At 53.1% G+C, this 19146-nt stretch overlaps 1 protein-coding gene across 2 annotated transcripts in view; it reads left to right on the top strand.

Annotated features, from left to right (window-relative positions):
* The window catches only part of FRMD1 (FERM domain containing 1), a 43734-nt gene extending 25979 nt beyond the window's left edge, over window positions 1–17755 (top strand). The window contains exons 5-14 of one of the 2 annotated variants that reach the window (XM_075411931.1): window positions 375–451; window positions 2104–2290; window positions 4765–4920; window positions 7204–7269; window positions 7478–7546; window positions 7725–7899; window positions 10309–10644; window positions 11246–11374; window positions 12064–12143; window positions 14471–17755. In XM_075411931.1, coding sequence (XP_075268046.1) covers window positions 375–451; window positions 2104–2290; window positions 4765–4920; window positions 7204–7269; window positions 7478–7546; window positions 7725–7899; window positions 10309–10644; window positions 11246–11374; window positions 12064–12143; window positions 14471–14758 — 1563 coding nt within the window. In that variant the 3' untranslated portion in view covers window positions 14759–17755. The remainder of the gene's footprint in view (window positions 1–374; window positions 452–2103; window positions 2291–4764; window positions 4921–7203; window positions 7270–7477; window positions 7547–7724; window positions 7900–10308; window positions 10645–11245; window positions 11375–12063; window positions 12144–14470) is intronic. The other variant, XM_075411932.1, reaches the window with a different exon arrangement.
* Window positions 17756–19146: the final 1391 nt, after the last annotated feature.

The following is a 19146-nucleotide window of genomic DNA, read 5'->3' as shown; positions in this document are numbered from 1 at the left end:
CCTGCTGCCTTCCCCAGTGCTTTGAGGGAGGCTCTGTTAGACCTGCTGCGTCCGGCAGGGATGCATCTGCGGCATGGTGACGCCGGGCTGGGCATCCCCAGGCTACGCTGGGACTCTTCAATAGCTGCTCATCGCTCCCATGCAGAATCTTCCACCCTCCCTAGGATGTTCTGCCATTCAGCCTGTCTGCGTGTCGTGTGCTGCCTCGTTGTTGTGAGCCTCCAAGACAGTCAGATTCCCCCTTAAAACTTAGAGCGAGGAGTAGAAAATGAAAAGCAGGATGGGGAGCGAGCATGGGAGAAGAGAATGTTACCAGATTTAACAGCAGTTTTGGATGCTGCATGTTATTTAACTTGTCTTTGTCTCTGCTCTAGGGAACAGAGAAATTCAGCCCTCCTTTTGTTGCGTTCTTTAGAGTACAATACTACGTAGAAAACGGAAGAGTAATAAGGTAAGTTCCCTTCTGTGGTCGTTACTGTGCTTTGAATTATCCACTGTGTTCTTAAAAGGCAAGAAAAATAATGTTTCTTTCTTAAGCTCATCTCTGTGAGCTCAGAGAAGTACGCTTAAAAAATTCACTTGATTTTTTTTTTTTTTTTTTAAAAGACCTTCACAGCCTTGCTCACCCAGCCATGAATGTTTTCCCCCTGAATCGTACTCCTTATCCCTAGGAAAACTGTCGCTGCTTTTCCATCTGTGCTTAGAGAGCAGGCTGAATGACAACAGTATCAAAATACATTTAACGCTGTCTTGTTTGCATCTTTTGATTGTATGAAAAGCATCAGATGAGTATACCAAGAACAGCTAGTTATACTCCAGACCACATGCTAATAATTTTGGATCTGTTTGGTTTTTTTTTTTGTATCTGAGCAGTGCTCTGTGCTGTCTGCTCCTGGAAAGGGACTTCTGTCAAGGGATAAAAGAAATTACTTCGTAAGTTAGAGTTTTCTATTTGAGTGTAGTCCATTCCCAGGGAATATGGGCTGCGCTCAGAGCACCCCCACTCTCACCCATGGTACAGAACAAAGGCTGACGTAGTTAAAAATGACCAACTGACAGAGTTAATTTGCATCAGCACTTCTGGCGCGGCTGTGACCCCGGGGCAAGCCCAGAGCTGGGATCGTTTGGGTGGACTGAAATCTTCACCAGATTTTTGGCATTTGTTCTCATCTTGAACAAAGCTTGGTGGTTTTTTGTTTTTTTCTCTCCATAGTCTTTCATTTTGGATACAGAGGAGTCTTTCTTCTGGAGTCTGTTCGGCTGTTAAGTGTTTTTTATTTAGTTTTGCTTTTAGGTACAAAGGGAGGTTGCATATCATTCTACCACCCTCAATGCAAGTATCCTTTAGCATCACAAACAGCTTTCTCTTACACTGGTAATTTAGTTGGAGAGGTTTCTGGAGCCGTGCAGAGGTAGTTCCATGGCTCCTCCAAACTACACACGCACTCTGTGAGCAGACGGTAGCGCCCAGCACCCTGTCCGTACATGCGTGTCGGCAGCCGGGGTGGCGTGGGTTTTATCAGCGCTACGTGGTGGTTAAGCCTTATCAGACTATCCCTGCTGCGCGGCTGGAGGAAGAAGGCAAAAACAAGCCCAAGGCTCCTGTGTCTTTTGATCTACCTTGCAGGGAATTAGCTGTTGAAAAGTACCCGGAGCCTAAGGCGAGGTGAAATGAAAAAGCGGTGCCAGGTTTGGAGGGGAAAGGAGGACAGGTGTGCAAGAAACGGGGCTGGGATTCGAGGGAGCCGGCTCTCCCGACTGCTACGGGCTTTCCAGAGAAACACCAGTGCTTGTTGTACTCAGTCTCCAAAACAGGCGTGATGTGATTTTTCTTTCATCTGCCTTCTGCCCTAACTTCTTAGATCTCGTGCTCCTCAAGATAGAAGCTACCGTTTCCCATGTGTGTACAACACTCTCTGGGAGCAGACCTTGATCTTGGCTGGTGCTCCCTGCGCGCACACGGCTGTGTCTGGGTGACATTGGCACACACCAGGGATGTCAAAGTCGAATTCCTCCCCGCAGAAGGAAGATGTGTTTGAGGGGCCTTACCTGAGCGTGAACTTTCTTTTCTGCTGCAGTGAAATTCGCCTTTATGTCTTGCAGCGACAAGGTGGCACGGCAGCTCTACTACTGCCATCTCAAAGAGCAAGTACTTATGTCTCGGTGCAACCACAAAGAGGAAATCTACTTCTTGCTGGCTGCCTACAGCTTACAGGCAGACTTGGGCAACTACAGGGAGAAGGTCCATGCTGGCAAATATTTTGAACCTCAGGCTTATTTCCCGCAGTGGGTAAGTTCCAGAGGATCTTTTGTCAACAGATTGCACGCACAGGAGGAGCTGTGTCTGGGTGGTACCTAACTGCAGCCACACAACTTCCCCAACTCCCACTGCAATGACTGGGCTGAGTCTCACCCTGAATTTCCCTCAGGAGACATCTCCTTTCTTTCCACTGGATGTAGGTGCCCGTTCCTCCTGGGCTCCCTGGTTGGTGAGGTGGGTGGTGTGTGCCCTTCCTTGTTGAGGGAAAGTGTTGGTGTCAAACAAGTAACGCCGACAGCACGGCTATCTTTGTTTAATTCTTCTGTGGTTTAAAGGGCTGTGTGTTTGCAGGGGTGCATCAGCAAGATCTGTGCAACCTAAGCTCTACAGAAAACCTCAGGGCCGCGAAGCCAAGTCCATTGGCTTTTGTTCCTGTCTCTGTAGTGCTTACCCCTGGGATGGAGAGACCCAAAGCCTAAGGGGTAGTGCTGCTGCACAGTGCCTCCGGTGCTTGCTTTGCTGTTAATCCCTGGCTCAGCTGCAAAAAGAGAAAAGGGAAGGGCTTGGAAATGGGTTTGCATGTTGGTTTATAAATATGTGCACATGGGCTTGTGCCCTTCAAGGCTTACAGCTTACAAAAACCCAGAGTTGGTTTAGTTATCAAATAAAGGCAAATTAGCTAAGACTCTGTGAGAGCTGGTTACCTGCAGAGAGTTCTCCTCTTGTGGTGAAATGACAAGAAAGCTGTTGATAAACACTTTAGTGCCCATAAAAATAGAAAGGGAAGCTGGCTTTGCTGCAGACGCGTGACAGTAACGTCTGATGATGTCTGCTGGAGCAGGATGTTCCCTGGGACCTGGACAGACCCTCCTCTGTGATTTGGTTTAGTTTTGGAGCCCCCTTCTCTGCTGTGACAGCAGATTTTAGCCCAGCTCGCGCCTTGGGATAGCTGTCAGACAGCCCAGATGCCTCTGGTAGCTGGCTGCTTGTCCCCAGGCGAGCTGCACCTCCCCAGAAAGGTGGCACTGTCCCCTGCTTTGGGGAGAAGGTTCAGTGATGGGGGGAGGCGAGGCTGGCAGAGTCTCCTTTAGGCGCGAGCCCCAGCCTGCCTGCCTCGCTGGGCAGAAACGCGCCGTTCTCGCAGCCGGCAGGCCTGCAGCCCGTGCCGTTCCCTGCTGCGGGGCGCCTGGCAGGGGGCAGCTAGCAAAGGGCTGGGAAAGGCAGGTCTCCTGCCTGCCGTTTCTGGGGCAGTTAAAACTCTTATCACAGACTGTTGCTCATCTGGCAAACATTGCAAAGGCCAAGGCAAAGCCTGGCTCACCTGTGCTGAGCCACAACCCCGAGCAAGTATGTGGGTGATTGATTGCGTCATTACAAAGAGCAAAACCTGGCAGGCGTGGGGACGCTTCTCTCCCTGCCCCCGGGCTCCCGTGGGGAGATACTGAGCCATGATCTCCTCCTGCAACATGATCTCTTCCTCCAGCACGTGCTTGACATCATTTGGCCTCCAGCCTTGCGCTGGTGAGGAGACATGGTGCTGCCCCAGGGTAACCAGCCTGGCTTTGAGCTCCAGACTGGCATGTCTCTTTCTGCTGACGTCGCGCAGCTGATGGCATCAATGTCATCCTCCACCGAGCCCAGCCTTCCTCGTGGTGGGGCAACTGATCTGGCAAGGCATTCAGAGGAGTTACTGAATGGGGCTTAACAGAAAATGGAAGTGGGAACTGGGTGGTGATGGGGTCTGGTTGTTTTGAGCCAGGCAGAATGTTCTCGGGTGCCTGGTGGGATCTAGTTTTAAATGTCTTTAGTGGTGGGGGATTTTGTGAATTCAGCCAACACCTCTCTTCTCTGTCACTGCTGCTCGCAGCCTGGAAGGGCCCAGTCAAGCAGGTGAGGGGGTCGAGCTGCCCCATGGCCTTGTACGGAGAGGGCACGTGGGCCGGTGTGGGAGCTGGACCCTCTCAGGGCAAGAGCAAAAGGCCCAGTGTGGGTTTTTCTGCTGCTGAACTAAGCCACGTGCCTGCCAGCCGCTCCCAGCAGATTAAAAAACGCTTTGAGATAGTGTTATCCGCCCCTTTGAGGATGGAAATGCTAAATAAGCCTAATGTGTAGTTTCTGGTCTTAAAAGGACCACCTAGCGTTGCTGCAGCGCTTGGAGATGTTGCTGTTGATCGCGTTGGCATGCAGAGCAGGATTTGTTATCTGCGCTTCTGGATGCCAAGAGCTAGGAAAACTAATTCCAGTACTTCAAAATGAAAAGAGCTGACATGACCTCTGTAGTCGTGGTCTGTTGTGATTTTGCCACCTAGGATCTGTTTGGAGACACTGGTGTCATCTGGGCTGCTTTAAATGGTTATGCTCCAGGGAGGTAGAGGTGAACGTGGACCAACATCTGGAGGCACCGTAGGAACCTCCTGCACCTTTCGTCTCTGCTGTTGATCGCAGCTGCCTCCCGTGGGGATCGCTGGAGAGTTGCTGACCTGTTTGTTTTCCTTGTGGTTTAGATAATTGCAAAGAGGGGGAGCGACTACATCTTGAAACACGCCCCAGAGATGCACCGAGAACAGCAAGGGCTGAGCGCTAAGGAAGCGGTGCTGAAGTTTATCAAGGAGTCCTGCCTGCTGGAGGATGTGCCCGTCCACTTTTACAGGCTGCAGAAGGTTAAACAAAGAGCTTCTGATTTTTAACCTCCCTCCCATCATTAATTGGGTGCCGTGCTGCATTTTTCACTTTCTGTTTATTTGAGGGACGGTTGCCTCTGATTCAGAGAGGCCAAGCAAGTCTAAAATCTTCAGCCAGCGAGGCCTGTCCCCAGGAACAAATCTGTTGCCGGTATACAGGTACAGCTGGAATCTAGTTTTGTTCCTGGGCCAAGAAACTGGCCACAGGAATGGCAAAATTTAATTTTTTACCTTGTCTGTCGCTGGACTCGCACCAGGGAAGTCACTAAGAAGCCTTTTTTCGTTGCAGTCCATTGAAATGGTGGCAGGAGGTCGGCCAGCTTTCACACAGATGCCATGTCATAACCGAAGGTGACACTGTGGCATCCCAACTTTCTTACCCTCCTCCCCCTCCAACCCTGTCAGAGTGGATGGTGTTTTTCCAGCTGTGTGTCAGGTTTTGGATTCCTGAATTGTTGCTTGTCCTGGAGTCTTAAACTCCTTACCCAAGCCTGCTTAGACAGCATGTTTCATTTTCGGGTGCTAAGAGAGTTTAAGTCTAGAGAGACTGAAGAGAAGTCTCCTGTTCCACTTAGGTGAGTGAAACCTGCTCGTGCTATTAGGAGTGGTTTGGAACTTTTTTCCAGATGGAGAGACTCCACTTTGTCAGACTCATAATGAAACTTCTGGATTGTTTGTGCTGAGTGGGAATTATGTTGTCTGGGAGGTATCTGGGTCCTTGCACCAGATCTAGCAGCTCTAGTTACTAGAGAAACGGGCGTTTTCTGGAGGAAAGAGGTTCCAGTTTGGTCTCTAGTCCAGGCTTAGTTTCAGTTCCTCGCAAACCATAAATGCTCCCCCTAACTCTCCTGTGTCCTCTCTGTTTTGATTCTAATGCTGCTAATGATGCAGTCCTGAGAGGGTTTGTTACACTTGAATGCCATAAGAAATCCAGCTGGCAGGACACGATACAATTTATATCCGAAAGCTCCAGGGCTGTGAAATTGGTTGCTCTTAATACCCAAATTCCTGTCTGACTTGAACTTCTATTTTACACACCGCTGGCTCCTTCGTGTGTTGTTTGATCCGCAGTGTGCTCTTTTTTTCTGCCGTGTGACACAGTGGTCTCATCTTGCGATGAGATGTCCTCCTCCGTGGTGACCCCTCGGTGGGAAAGTGCCGATGGAGCGTGCAGGGCTGCCGGGTGAAGGTGTCGGTGCGCTGGCTGCCCCTGTGATTTCCAAAGCACTCCCTTCTGTCTTACACCCTCCTCACGGCTGCTGCTGAGGTTGGGAACTCCAAAAGAAAACACAGTGCTGAGCCCTGTGTCTCTCCTCCAGGCCATACTGATTTACGAAGCTTTTTGCCCTTAGGAGGCAGGAAGCATTTGTTAGTGACTTTAAACTGGAGGCGTGGATGGTACCAGGGACAAAGGGTGAGGTGAGGCCGAAGGCTTTTGCATCTTGAAAAGCCAGATGAGGAGAGAAAGTTTTGATGTAAAGTTTGAGCTCTGTGAGCCAAGAAATTTTTAGCCCAAAATTTCATTCCTCCTGCTCTTCCAAGCCAGAACAGTGTGTGTTCCCCTCGCTAACTCTGCCATGCCAGGAGAGACCAAAATAACTCATTTATGGTATTTTTTGGCCTTCAAGCAAAGGAATCTCATTAGAGCCCAGGTATGTCATACCGTGAGGAAAAACAAGGCAGTATTCTAACCCAGCTGCGAACATCTAAACCCACCTTCTCCCAACACTGAGATCAAAAGGTTAGAAGGAGAGTCCCTGTAACTCTGGGCATGGATTAGCTCCCTCCCGGCCAAGGGACACCCCTAAGGTCCAGCAGGTCCCTGGGTGGGAGCGGCAGTGTCACAGCAAGGAGGAGGAGAGAGGCATCGCTTCTGTTTCAGGCTCTCTGTCACCTGCGGAGCGAGTGGCACGTGCTCACGGGGACAGCAGAGCCAGCGCGTGGCAGCAGGAGAGGTTACGAGGTGCCTCAGAGCAGGGGTTGTCCAGGCCCTCGGATCACTAGTGCTGCAGGATTCCCTGTCCAGGGCAGCTAAGGCGTTTGCTGGTGAAATGCTCGAGACGCCCAGCACGAGGGGATTTTAGGTGTAGATATTTCAGGGGTCAGCAAGGCAAGGTGCACTTTACAAACACAATAAAAACCCGATGAGCTGATGGCATCTGCCTGACGAGGGGTCCTGCTACCTCTCCTGCAGTAGGTGCCAGAACAAGAGCGTGCTCTTTGTAGATTAACCTTTGACTCCAGGCTCTTCTGTTCTCTTAGGATAAGAAGGAGGATCGCCCCACGGTTATCCTGGGCCTGACCCTGAGAGGAATGCACATCTATCAGGTAATAGACTGCCATGAAAGCCATCTGGTGTAGCATTAACTCTGCCCAGCTCCCCTGTCCTCCCCCCCTCCTCAGCCCCTCTGCCTCCCCTGCGAGCGCCAGGCTCCGCATATCTCGAATTCTTGGGCGTTTGCAAATTCTTTGCGCGTCGCCGACTCCACCCTGTACCTGCCAGTCCCCGTGTCACTCCGGGTTTGATGTGTTGCAGGAGGTGAACCACGTTCGCCAGCTCCTCTACGACTTTCCCTGGTCGCACATCGGGAAGCTGGCGTTCCTGGTGAGTAGGGCGGAACGGAGGCCGTCCGGCAGCGGGCTCCCAGCTTGGGACCGGGCGAAGCTGCTGGTGTGCCCGCACCGCCACGTCGAGCCCTGTTGCCCACCGCAGCTATCTCTGGTAGCTGTGAGCTGGAAACGTGCTCTTGCTCATTCCGCTGGCGTCTCTCCTCTTCACGCAGGGGAAAAAATTTGAGATCCAGCCGGACGGTTTGCCCTCTGCACGGAAGCTGGTGTACTACACGGGTTGCCCCTTCAGGTCACGGCACTTGCTGCAGCTCCTCAGCAACAGCCACCGGCTCTTCCTGAATATCCAGCCAGTGCTGAAGCAGATCCGAAAGCTGGAGGAGGCCGAAGGTACGTGACAGAAGAGCAGGTGACTTTTTAAGGGGATGAGTACAGCATGTTAGGTCCTGCTGTTGCTTCGTGGTGGCTGCTCTCTAATTAATGGTGTTTCTGCCTTATCAGGAAGCCGGTGAGAGAAATAGAGGTGTTAGATACATTTCAGGGCCATTACTGGGAAGTGTTTATGGCTCCCACATTGCTAGACCGTGATCAGAAAGCGAGTGTGAGAGCAGGAGAGGGGGCATCTCTCCCTGCAAGTGAGAGGAAATCCTCGTGCTGTGCACTTTTGACACATGCTTCTGAGTGGAAGTAATTCTGAATAAAAAGCTTTCCATCGGGATAAGATCTTCATGTGTTGAAGCAGCGGCATAAGTTGTGAGCCTGTCCCTTCATTTTTTAGTGCCCTGTACTAAACACTGCACACGTGTCCGACAGTTCAGAGCTAGGAGTTGCAGGTGCCAGAAGCAGCCTGAGAGCCAATCAGGACTCCCAGAATTTGTCTTTTCTGGTGGGGTCCCCTCTCCATGGGGACAGCGATTTGAACAGTCCCTGGTATCCTTCCAGGCAAACTTCAGTCGTGCCATCCCTTCTCAGCTCGCCCCCTTCCATCTTCCAGCTCTGCAGGCTGGATCTCCTACAGCTTCTCAGCCGCCTCTCCCTGGTGGCTGTTACAGAATCACAGAATGGTCGGGGTTAGAAGGGACCTCTGTGGGTCACCCAGTCCAACCCCCCTGCCGAAGCAGGGTCACCCAGAGCAGGCTGCACAGGACCTTGTCCAGGCAGGGTTGGAATATCTCCAGAGAAGGAGACTCCACAGCCTCCCTGGGCAGCCTGGGCCAGGGCTCTGTCACCCTCAGAGGGAAGAAGTTCTTCCTCATGTTCAGCTGGAACTTCCTCTGCTTCAGTTTGTGCCCGTTGCCCCTTGTCCTGTCGCTGGGCACCACTGAAAAGAGTTTGGCCAGCTGTTCTTGGTGCATTGCATAGGTCCTCTTTCGGAGGTGTGTCCCCCCTTCCCTCTAGCCTTCTCCTCAATGCTTTTTTCCCCTACTTCTTTCCTGACCGCTGTTCCCTGCATTCTCCATTCATGCTTTCTGTCTTCTCCGGGCTTTGTAAGCTTGGTGTTGTCACCTTCCAGGTCCGTAGAAGTCAGCCAGCAGTAGCTGGTCCTCAGGCTGACTCCTTCCAGGGAGAACTCAGGCAACAACCACAGTGTCTTCCTATCTCGACTAACGCTAAGGAGCTCGCATCCACCTCTGGAGTGGGAATCGCTGGCTGCGTGGGATCGGTGTGCAGGGCAAGGCAGCGCGAGGTCTCCTCTAGCTTGGTTGTTCCTGCCCTTCCCGTCAGCGGGGTTACGGCCGTGGCCCGGAGCCGTGCGGGCGCAAGCAGCGGCAGGGCCAGTGGCCTGCAGGGCAGCTCGTCATCCAGGGCGCGTGGGCCAAGAGCCCGGGGTGGTTCTGTGGCTACTGGCGTCTTGTGGGTTTCTTAGCTACCCTCAGCACACCTCTCTTCAGGTAACAGCTACAAGCCATGGGAGAAATGATTAATAAATGATTAATAAATGCCCGCCGTGGGGATCCTGTTCTCAGCTGTCTCCACACATGGGTGGTTGTTTCAAGAAGCAATCAATGCACTCTGTTTTTAAAAACTGAGCACTTAAGTTAGCCAAGTAATTCCTTTCTGGATTGGGTTTTTTTTTTTGACCTTTCTTTCATTTTGGAAGCTACTGTTTCCTGTGTGGTAACTGCCTCTACCTGCCGGTTCTAATTCAGGAGATGCTGTGGATTTACTGCAGGTATGACTGAACATCTCCCCTACGAGGAGAGGCTGAGGGAGCTGGGCTTGTTCAGCCTGAAGAAGAGAAAGCTGCGAGGGGACCTAATAAATGCTTATAAATATCTGCAGGGTGGGTGTCAGGAGGATGGGGCCAAGCTCTTTCCAGTGGTGCCCAGTGACAGGACAAGGGGCAATGGGCACAAACTGAGGCACAGGAAGTTCCGTCTGAACATGAGGAAGAACTTCTTCCCTCTGAGGGTGATGGAGCACTGGCCCAGGCTGCCCAGGGAGGCTGTGGAGTCTCCTTCTCTGGAGATATTCAAGACCCGCCTGGCCGCGGTGCTGTGCAGCCTGCTGTGGGTGACCCTGCTTGGGCAGGGGGTTGGGCTGGGTGACCCACAGAGGTCCCTTCCAACCCCGACCATTCTGTGATTCTGTGACTGAGTTCTTTCACAGCCACCTGGGCATCCCACTATCTGTTGAGCAAACAAAATATGCAGAATTGTCCCTGTATTTGTTCAGTAGCTGCAGCAGTTGCTTCTTAATTACCGGGTTGCGTCAGTCCCAGAACTTAATGATTGTTTTTGCTGCCCTCCCTTTGGTCTTGCTTAAAGTTCCCTCTGGTTTCTCGTCTCTGTTCCTCAGAGAAGAAGCGGTACCGGGAGTCCTATATCAGCGACACGCTCGACATGGACCTGGAGCCGTGCGATAAGAACTCGCGCGGCAGCGGGAGCAGCGGGGGCAGCCGGAGGGACAACCGCCTCTCGCGCCAGTCCACGGGCAGCCACGGCAGCTCGCACACGTCGGGCATCGAGGCAGACTCCAGGCACCGGGTGTCGGTGGAAATGTCCGTGGATGAGCCCTTCGGCATTGACCGGGTGCACAGGAAGGAGAAATCCTGCAGCTCGACCATCAGCTACGGTAGCTCCGGCATTGACAGCGGCAGCAAGGGGCGGGCTGAAGACGACTCTCAGGATGACGGTATGAAATCACGGAGTCGTAGAACCATTAAGTTTAGAAAAGACCTCTAAGGTCATCAAGTCCAGCCGTCACCCTGTCACCACCACGCCTGCTAAACCATGTCCCAAAGTGCCACATCCACACGTTTTTTGAACCCCTCCAGGGATGGGGACTCCCCCACTGCCCTGGGCAGCCTGGTCCAATGCCTGACCACTCTTTCAGTGAAGACATTTTTCCCAATATCCAATCTGAACCTCCCCTGACACAACCTGAGGCCATTGCCTCTTGTCCTGTCACTGGTCACTTGGGAGAAGAGACCAACCCCCAGCCCACTACACCCTCCTTTCAGGTAGCTGTAGAGAGCAAGGTCTCCCCTCAGCCGCTCCTCATCAGACTTGTTCTCCAGACTCTTCACCAGCCTTGTTGGTCTTCTCTGGACATGCTCCAGCCCCTCAGTGTCCTTGTAGCGAGGGACCCAAAACTGAACGCAGTTGGAGATGTGGAGCAATTTCTAAGCCTCCTCTTGCCTTCTCCTGCAGGAGAACGGGGAGTAAGAGAACGTGAAGCAGCTCGGAGCAGGTGTGTCATGCTAACCCTTCTCCTGCCGCTCTCTTCCTCCTAGAGCTCGAGCTGGCAGTCGATGAGCCAGAGGAGATGCCTGTAGATGAGCTTGTAGAGGGACACCAGTTAGAGGAGGCCACTGTGGGACAACCTGCTGAACCTCTTCCTCTAGATGCTTCTAGCTGCAGAGGTGAGATGGCTTTCTGCTGCTGGTCAGTGCTTTTCTTTAGACTCTAGCAATAGATGTAATCTGAGGGATCGAAGAAAGCCGTGTCTTCTTCCAAACAACTGCTGGTGCTGCAACAGGATTTGACATCAGCTCATCCAGAGGTTAAAGGCCAGACTGCTATACCGTACAGTGCTGATCTCCTCTGTGCTCGTCCAGGTCTCCCTTCTCCAAATTTGCCAAGTTTTACACTTGGTTAATTACCAAAACATAACCAAGATAAACCTGTTGTAGTGAAGGAATGTGCTGTAAAATCTTGCATGCCACAAAACAGCCGAGGGATTCGACCACAGGTCAGCGGGCTGGGCGCAGGAGTCGGTAGGTGAAGTTTTGTGTTGCAGGGAGTGCTGGAGAGTGGGGTCACGCAGGAGCTGGCTGGCCCTAAGACGCACAGCCTTTGTGGCAGGGCACGACGGGTGAATGTGGGACCGGTTGGTGGGAAGCCGTTTTCTTGAGAGTTTTTAAACATTTGATCGTTAGGGGCAAAAAGGAGTACTTGTGAGCAAAACTCCCAGCGCATGGAGGGTGCTTACTGGTGTATTTATAGGATAGCACGGCTCGAATGTGGCCTGTGAGAACAACCTCCCTTTCCCCCAGCCCACAAAACCTCAAACCTGCAATGCTTTTCACTTCCTCCTCCTCCTCCTTTGCAGCTATAAATCAGGATTCGCTGTCTGTGGTGCAAGTCACGCTAATAAAAATGAGAGGCCAAAGCGTGGAATCCCTTCACCAGGTAAGGGGGTGCTCGGCAGGAGGGTCTGTGCGTGGGCACCGAGCCGAGGTCTGGCGCAGTGGGGACGGCTGTAAATCAGGGGAACTTGCTCAGTCTGGATTTGACTGGTTTTTAAACGGTGTAACCAAAGCCAGCTGTCAGCCAGCTGCTGCTGTCGGGAGGAGAGCGGCCTTTGGGTCCAGGGTAGCGTAGAGGTTTGGAGCGATCGGCGGGGAGATCGTGCAAGCCAGCTGTCATCTGCTTAGGCTTCCAGATGGGAAATGGGAGACAAACCACTTGCAAATTTTCAGCGCAGTAGAGAGCCAAGACCATCCACGCAGTTTGGGTGTGGGTTGCAGACTTGATCATCTCCCTGCTCCTGAAGCCAGAAGGAGCTCGCATCAGAGCGAAAACCAGACGCTCAAGCTCTAATTACTATCATTTCTGTGATTATACTGTGTGTGTGCTGAAGTCTTTGTTGTCAACGTTTTCTTTTCATCAAACCCTTGAGAAAATGCAACTATATGTGGTAAAATATGGCATACCGTAAGTTGTGCTTGGAAAAAGCCTATTAAAATGTCTTTTTCAGGCCAGACAATATTTCTTTTCAAAGTATAGCTGTGCCCACTGGGGTAGAAATGTGGTATGGTTGGGTTCTTTTTAAAGCAAAAAACAACAACAAAAACCAAACCAAGCCTCCACCATTTCTTCTCTCTCTGAATCCAAATTAGCCTTATCTGCTACAAGATTTTCTCAGATCTGTTCATTGTGTTCCCATTTACTCCCTGAGCTTTTCTGGGCTTCAGTCACTTCACAGGATTTTTTTTTTCCTCTTTTCATGCTTTTTGCTGCACCCAGTCAAAAGTGATAAAAAGTTTTCACTTACCAGCAAAATAGTCTGTGAAGTGCTGTAGGAGATTTAAATAAAACCTTGATTATTTTTTCCAAAGCTGACGACTGTGCAGTACAAATCGTAATGAACTTATTTGTGTATTTGAGCAGAATCACTTCAGCGTGCAAGGCAGGGAGCGGGCATCATGCTTCAAGTGACATTTTTACGTTAGTGCTTTTACCAGCACATGCTTATGCGATTGATTGATTGGGGGGGGATCTGTTTTATAAAAATGTTCGACCACACAGGACTGTTTAAGTGGTTGGAAAGCCCTGGATGCCACTTGTATGCATCAAGTTATTGGTGCATCTTTAAAAAATCCCCACGCCTGCCTCCCAAGGCCACGTAACTATAAATTCTGCGGGAATGGGCTTGCTTAGTGTGGACCGTGGAGCGTGTGCCCGTTTCTGGGAGCGCAGCTGAGCCGGCGCAGGGTTTCCTCGGCGTAGTTGTGTAATTCCCAGCTCGTGGAGGTGAGAGGAGTGATACTGGGAGGACGCTTCCTGTGTTGCCAACAGAAGTGTCTCGGTTTAAAAGTGATATTCCTGAAATCAGCCTTAATGTTAGCATTTAAAAGCTGATGATGAAGAGACAGAGTAAGAAAAACCAGGCAGGGAAGTTGGAAATGTCTCAGGCAGTAATTCCGAGGCCGAGTCGCTGCAGCTTGTGCAGCAAGATGCTGCTGCCGGGAGATGCTGCTGCCTTTTGGCTTCTGTTTTCATTGCTGAGCAGCGTCACGGCGATGAAACTGTACGTTGTGCTCGGGGAGCTGTGGATGCTGTAGCCTGTTAGTTTCTGCTGTTGCCTTCTGAACCTCCCTTTCAGCTTGTCAGACTTCCACTAACTCACAGAATCACAGAATCACAGCATGGTAGGGGTTGGCAGGGACCTCTGTGGGTCACCCAGCCCAACCACCTGCCAAAGCAGGGTCACCCAGAGCAGGCTGCACAGGACCTTGTCCAGGCGGGTCTGGAGTATCTCCAGAGAAGGAGACTCCACAGCCTCCCTGGGCAGCCTGGGCCAGGGCTCCATCACCCTCAGAGGGAAGAAGTTCTTCCTCCTGTTCAGCTGGAACTTCCTCTGCTTCAGTTTGTGCCCCTTGCCCCTTGTCCTGCAGTTGGGGTAGTTTTTTGTTACGTGCACTTTGTCTGCTTGAGGGTGATGGCGTGGATCCGCCAGGAAGCGTCAGGCCATCCAGGTCTCCATGCTGGCTGAGTGTGTCGTCCCTTCGCGGAACGCTGAGGCCCCAGTGCAGACAGATGAGGACCTGGCTCCACATGGTGGGGCAGCTTAGTGCACTCGTAATTTCTTAACGCTTCACAGCTTCTTCATTAAGCCAGGGTCCTGCAGAAGGCTGGTGGGGCTGTGCTGGAGGAGTGGAAGAACAATTTTTGGAAAACTTGTAGTGTGCATAGCCAGTTTTCATTCTTGTGTGTGTGTGTTGCTGCACTGGCAGGTCGGATCACCCCGGGGCAGGAGCTGCGTGGAGCAGCACAGCCGGAGTTTGGACGACATCCGCCTGCACCAGCGCCGGCACCCGCCGCTCAGTGCCACGCTGTCCTCGGACACGTCCCACAGCTACACGTTTGGCTGCAGCCTGGAGGACAGGCTGTCTGTCTACGGCTGCGTTTATTCCACGGCGGACTGCAAAACCAAGTCTGCCCTGTACGGGAAGCGATCCATGAACTGCCTCTCCTTGGACCTCCTGGGAGAGGACCAGCTCCCGGAGGAGTTCGTGGTGTAATGAGATTGGAGCTCTTCCACACCGGGAGACAGCTCATCGTGGAAATATATACCTCATTAACACGTGTGATGTCACTCTGCTTCTCGCAGGAGGTTGTGAGCAGCTTTGTTACTCCGCTCCGTAATCGGTGAGTGGCGACGGGGCCATCAGCGGTGACGCCACCAGCACCAAAACCGGTGGGCCAGAACTGACGCGGAGCCGGTAAAGCAAACACTGTCTAGATGGATTTATCAGCACGGAATTTAAAGCCTGTCTCAGCTGATCTTCCTGCCTTTCTCCCGCGGTCCATCTGTGCGCGCAGGTAGTTCGGGCGTCCTGAGTTGGTGCTGCTGCGACGCTACTGACAGCCGCCAGGCCAGGCCGCACTCCGAGCGCGTTGGGGGGCTGTGCGGAAGCGTCTAGCATGGCCCTGTTGTACAGAACTCAAGCTGCCCGTCCGCTTCACTGGGAGCAAGACCTGCTCTGACAGAAGTTGGTTACTTCTTGTTGTGTTGTTTTGTTGTAAGCGTCCAGCCAAATACAACGTGCGTTCTCCACAGAATCACAGAATGGTTGGGGTTGGAAGGGACCTCTGTGGGTCACCCAGTCCAACCCCCTGCCCAAGCAGGGTCACCCACAGCAGGCTGCACAGCACCGCGTCCAGGCAGGGCTGGAATATCTCCAGAGAAGGAGACTCCACAGCCTCCCTGGGCAGCCTGGGCCAGGGCTCCGTCACCCTCAGAGGGAAGAAGTTCTTCCTCATGTTCAGGTGGAACTTCCTCTGCTTCAGGTTGCGCCCGTTGCCCCTTGTCCTGTCGCTGGGCACCACTGGAAAGAGTCTGGCCCCATCCTCCTGACCCCCACCCTGCAGATATTTAGAGGCATTTCTAAGGTCCCCTCTCAGCCTTCTCTTCTCCAGGCTGAACAAGCCCAGCTCCCTCAGCCTCTCCTCGTAGGAAAGATGCTCCAGTCCCCTCCTCATCCTCGTAGCCCTCCGCTGGACTCTCTCCAGTAGCTCCTCATCTTTCTTGAACTGGGGAGCTGAGCACTGGACAGAGTACTCCAGATGGGGCCTCACCAGGGTTCTTTCCTTTCTTTAATGCAACAAAGGGAACTGTGTCTCGGCTGTCTGCTGCTGCCACGCGGTGCAGATTGGTAAATAAACGCGTGTATCCTTGGGGGGATGAGGGAGGGGGTAAGACAAACGTCTTGGCTGCTTCTGAGAGTGCAGAAGACAAATTCAGAGTGCTAACTGACTGGCTTTTGAAGACAGGAGTGTGACTGGCGAATTCCTCCAGGCATGATCACCCCTTGCTTCAAATCGTACTTTTATGCCGTTCTTTTCTTTGTTTTTAATGAATCTGTTCCTTAGAAATTTTTCCTCTAGGAGGCAAACGCAGGCTGGAGAAGGTCGCTTGGGAAGGACAGGCAGAGCACTGCGTCCAGCTTAGTCACGGAGGGGTCAGTGTGGTGCTGTGCGATGGTGGAAGCGTGGGGTGTTCGTGTGCCACACCAAGGTGCTGGTTTGGTGGTGTTCTCTGAGTGGTGGAGCTGGCTGTGCTGGCTCTCACTCGGGAAATAACAATAATTACGCTGTCTGGTTCAAGCATTTGGTGTGGAAAACATCCTGCTGCCTTGTTGCATCCAAATAAATGTAAGCTTGCTCGATTCCCTTCCTTGTGTTCCCCGAGTGCCCCCTTCCCTCGTCGATACCAGTGTTTGGGAAAGTGGAAGCTGATAATTTCTTGGCAGACAGCAGACTGATGTGATCTTGCTGGTGGAGGCAGCGTGTGGTGCAGTGTCGGTGGCTCGGAAGCTGGCGATAGGCGAGGTCGGGAAGGGAAGGAAGCCAGGCCGCGACCGGGAGGCTGGTGGGCTCGCAGGCGCCGCCGTTGTCCAGTAAATTACATTCCCATAAACTCTGAAAATAGGGAATCTGTGCGGTCTCACTGCTTGTGTGGAGACAGAGCGTCCAGGTGCGTCTGCGGTCACGGAGCGGCGTCGGTGGCTCTGCGTCCTGCGAGGTGGGTCCAGCGCCCAGCCCTGGCTCCGCGTCCCAGGGCTGAATGAGGGCCACAAGCTGGCCGTGGCCGTGGCTGGGGTTTGATCACGCTGTTCATTCTTCTGGTGATGAAGAAACCAAGCACCCCTAAAGGGGGCTGAGTGGGTGCAGGACGTCTGGCTGCCGGTGAAGCCGCCCGCTGCTGGTCGCTCCCTGTGAGCTGGGGCCCATTTGGCCATAAGCCATGGGAGGGAGCACAGCTGGGACCTTGACTCGTGGCTCTGGGAACAGTTGTTAACAGGGGGAAAAAACCTCAAAATTCAGCGGGTGTAGTAGTTTGGAAAGGTGTCCACCACGTGCTCACATCCGTGCAGGCGTGTCCTGAAGACCGTCGCATCCGTATCTGAGTGAGGTGGCTGGTGGCTCCGGGCGTTCGGAGGAACCGCCGAGGAGCAGGAATCCCGCCGCTGCTGGCTGGAAAAAACACACCCGTGCCTCAAAAACGGTGTCACTGGCTCTCACGGGAGCATCCCTGGCGCTGCACGGACGCGGGGCTTGCTTGTGGCGCTTCGTGGCAGGGTCTCCAGGTCTGAGGGTCTTCTCCTGGTGGTCTCCACGGCTCCCGCCAGCGCTCCGGGTCACACGTGAAGGGGAGGCCGGACGCGCAGTGAACACTGGGAGCGAGTTCGTGTCTTACAAGCACTGTGAATATCGATTATGCAAGGTTTTGTATTCGTATGAAAAAACTGTTCCTGTTAATAATAGGCCTTTTTTGTTTGTCTGTCTTCGGGTTTAGGTCTCTTGTTACTTTTTGGGTTGGATTAGTTTGGTAACGTGTAAGCATTTATCCGCCGATGGCAGAAACTCGCTGCCGCTGTTTGTACATATTTGTAAAATACTCGTGGTATAATCGCTCTGTTTTAATGGTAAAAGCTTCTCCTTTCCATGAAAGGAATTTCTTGTTGAAAATAAAATATAAAGAATTATATGTACACTTGCAATAAAGTATGGATAGAAAACGCTAATTGCGTATCTTTAGGTTTTTTCCCTTCCGCGAGGCGCGTGTCGGCGACGTCTCCGTCCGAGCCAGGCCGGCTGCAGAGACCCGTTTGCTCGGGTGAGCTCGGCTGGCGCTGGCGAACCCCGAGGCTCCACAGGCTTCTCCTCGCGCCGGCAGCCTCCCGGTGGTCCTGGGACGCGGATCGGTGACGGAGCGCCGTAGCGTGACTGTTCACGTCCCTTGGAGAAGCTTCCTGACCGGCGTGCCCTCATAAATAGTTTTTCTCCTTTTCTCTGAGATGTTACGGACACAGGAGCAAGCGTTCAAAATAAAGGTACAAATTTTTTTTGCGTATTTTACTATTGTAGCGTTGCCCCCATTCTTATGACTTCCCCCCTTGTACTTCGTGTTCCACTGCCCGCTGGGCTTCCAGCACGTAACTTCTCAAGGACTGGAGAGACTCCTCCGGCTTCGGTTTGGGGGTGCTGGAAGGAGGCGGCTCGGTTACACACCCAGCTTTTTATGGCGGTGAAATTAAATAACAGGCAAATGTTAAGTCGCCCAGCTCTGAAGGGTTTTGTCACTTCTCGTTGTTTCTTGGCTGGGCAACAACCTTCTCGCCTGCTCGGTGGAGTTGGGCTTCTCCAGCAGCTGCGGTGTGGGTTGGGTGAAGTGAGCCAGCGTGGGACGGGGGAGATCTTAGGGCAGGGGATGGGCGCTGAGGGGTGGGGAGTGCGGGGGTCAGCTCTGAAGGTGCGGGCTACAGCTGGTGGGGTGTTGTGCAGCACCCCAGGGAGGGCAGCTCCTCGGTGGAGTCCTCGGCAGTGAGCTCTGGGACGCTGAGGGCTGAGTGCTTCTGAGCAAGGAGGAGCTGGAGAACCAGTCTGATGGGGAGCGGCTGAGGGAGCTGGGGCTGTGCAGTCTGGGGAAGAGGAGGCTGAGGGGGGGACCTTGTTGGATCATGGAATCACCAACAGTGGAAAAGACCTCTAAGGTCATCAAGTCCAAGCATCGCCCCAACCCCACCACGCCTGCTAAACCATGTCCCGAAGTGCCATGTCTACACGTGTTTTGAACCCCTCCAGGGATGGGGACTCCACCACTGCCCTGGGCAGCCTGGGCCAGTGCCTGACCACTCTTGCAGTGAAGACATTTTTCCTGATGTCCAATCTGAACCTCCCCTGACGCAGCCTGAGGCCATCTCCTCTCGTCCTATCGCTGGTGACTGGGGAGCAGAGACCAAGCCCCCTCACTGCACCCCCCTGTCAGGTAACGCTGCCTCCCTGCCCTGGGCCCCCCCGAGCGCCTCCTCCCCGCGGGGCGGCAGTGCCGGGCCAGGCCGCGGGGCGGCGCCAGAGGAGCGCGGCGGGCGCCGCCTCAGGGCCGGGGGCCGGGGGGGGGCTGAGG

The sequence above is a fragment of the Opisthocomus hoazin genome, chromosome 2 (assembly GCF_030867145.1).
Source record: "Opisthocomus hoazin isolate bOpiHoa1 chromosome 2, bOpiHoa1.hap1, whole genome shotgun sequence".
NCBI classification, from domain to species: Eukaryota; Metazoa; Chordata; class Aves; order Opisthocomiformes; family Opisthocomidae; genus Opisthocomus; species Opisthocomus hoazin.
This window is presented reverse-complemented; position numbering and strand designations above follow the sequence as displayed.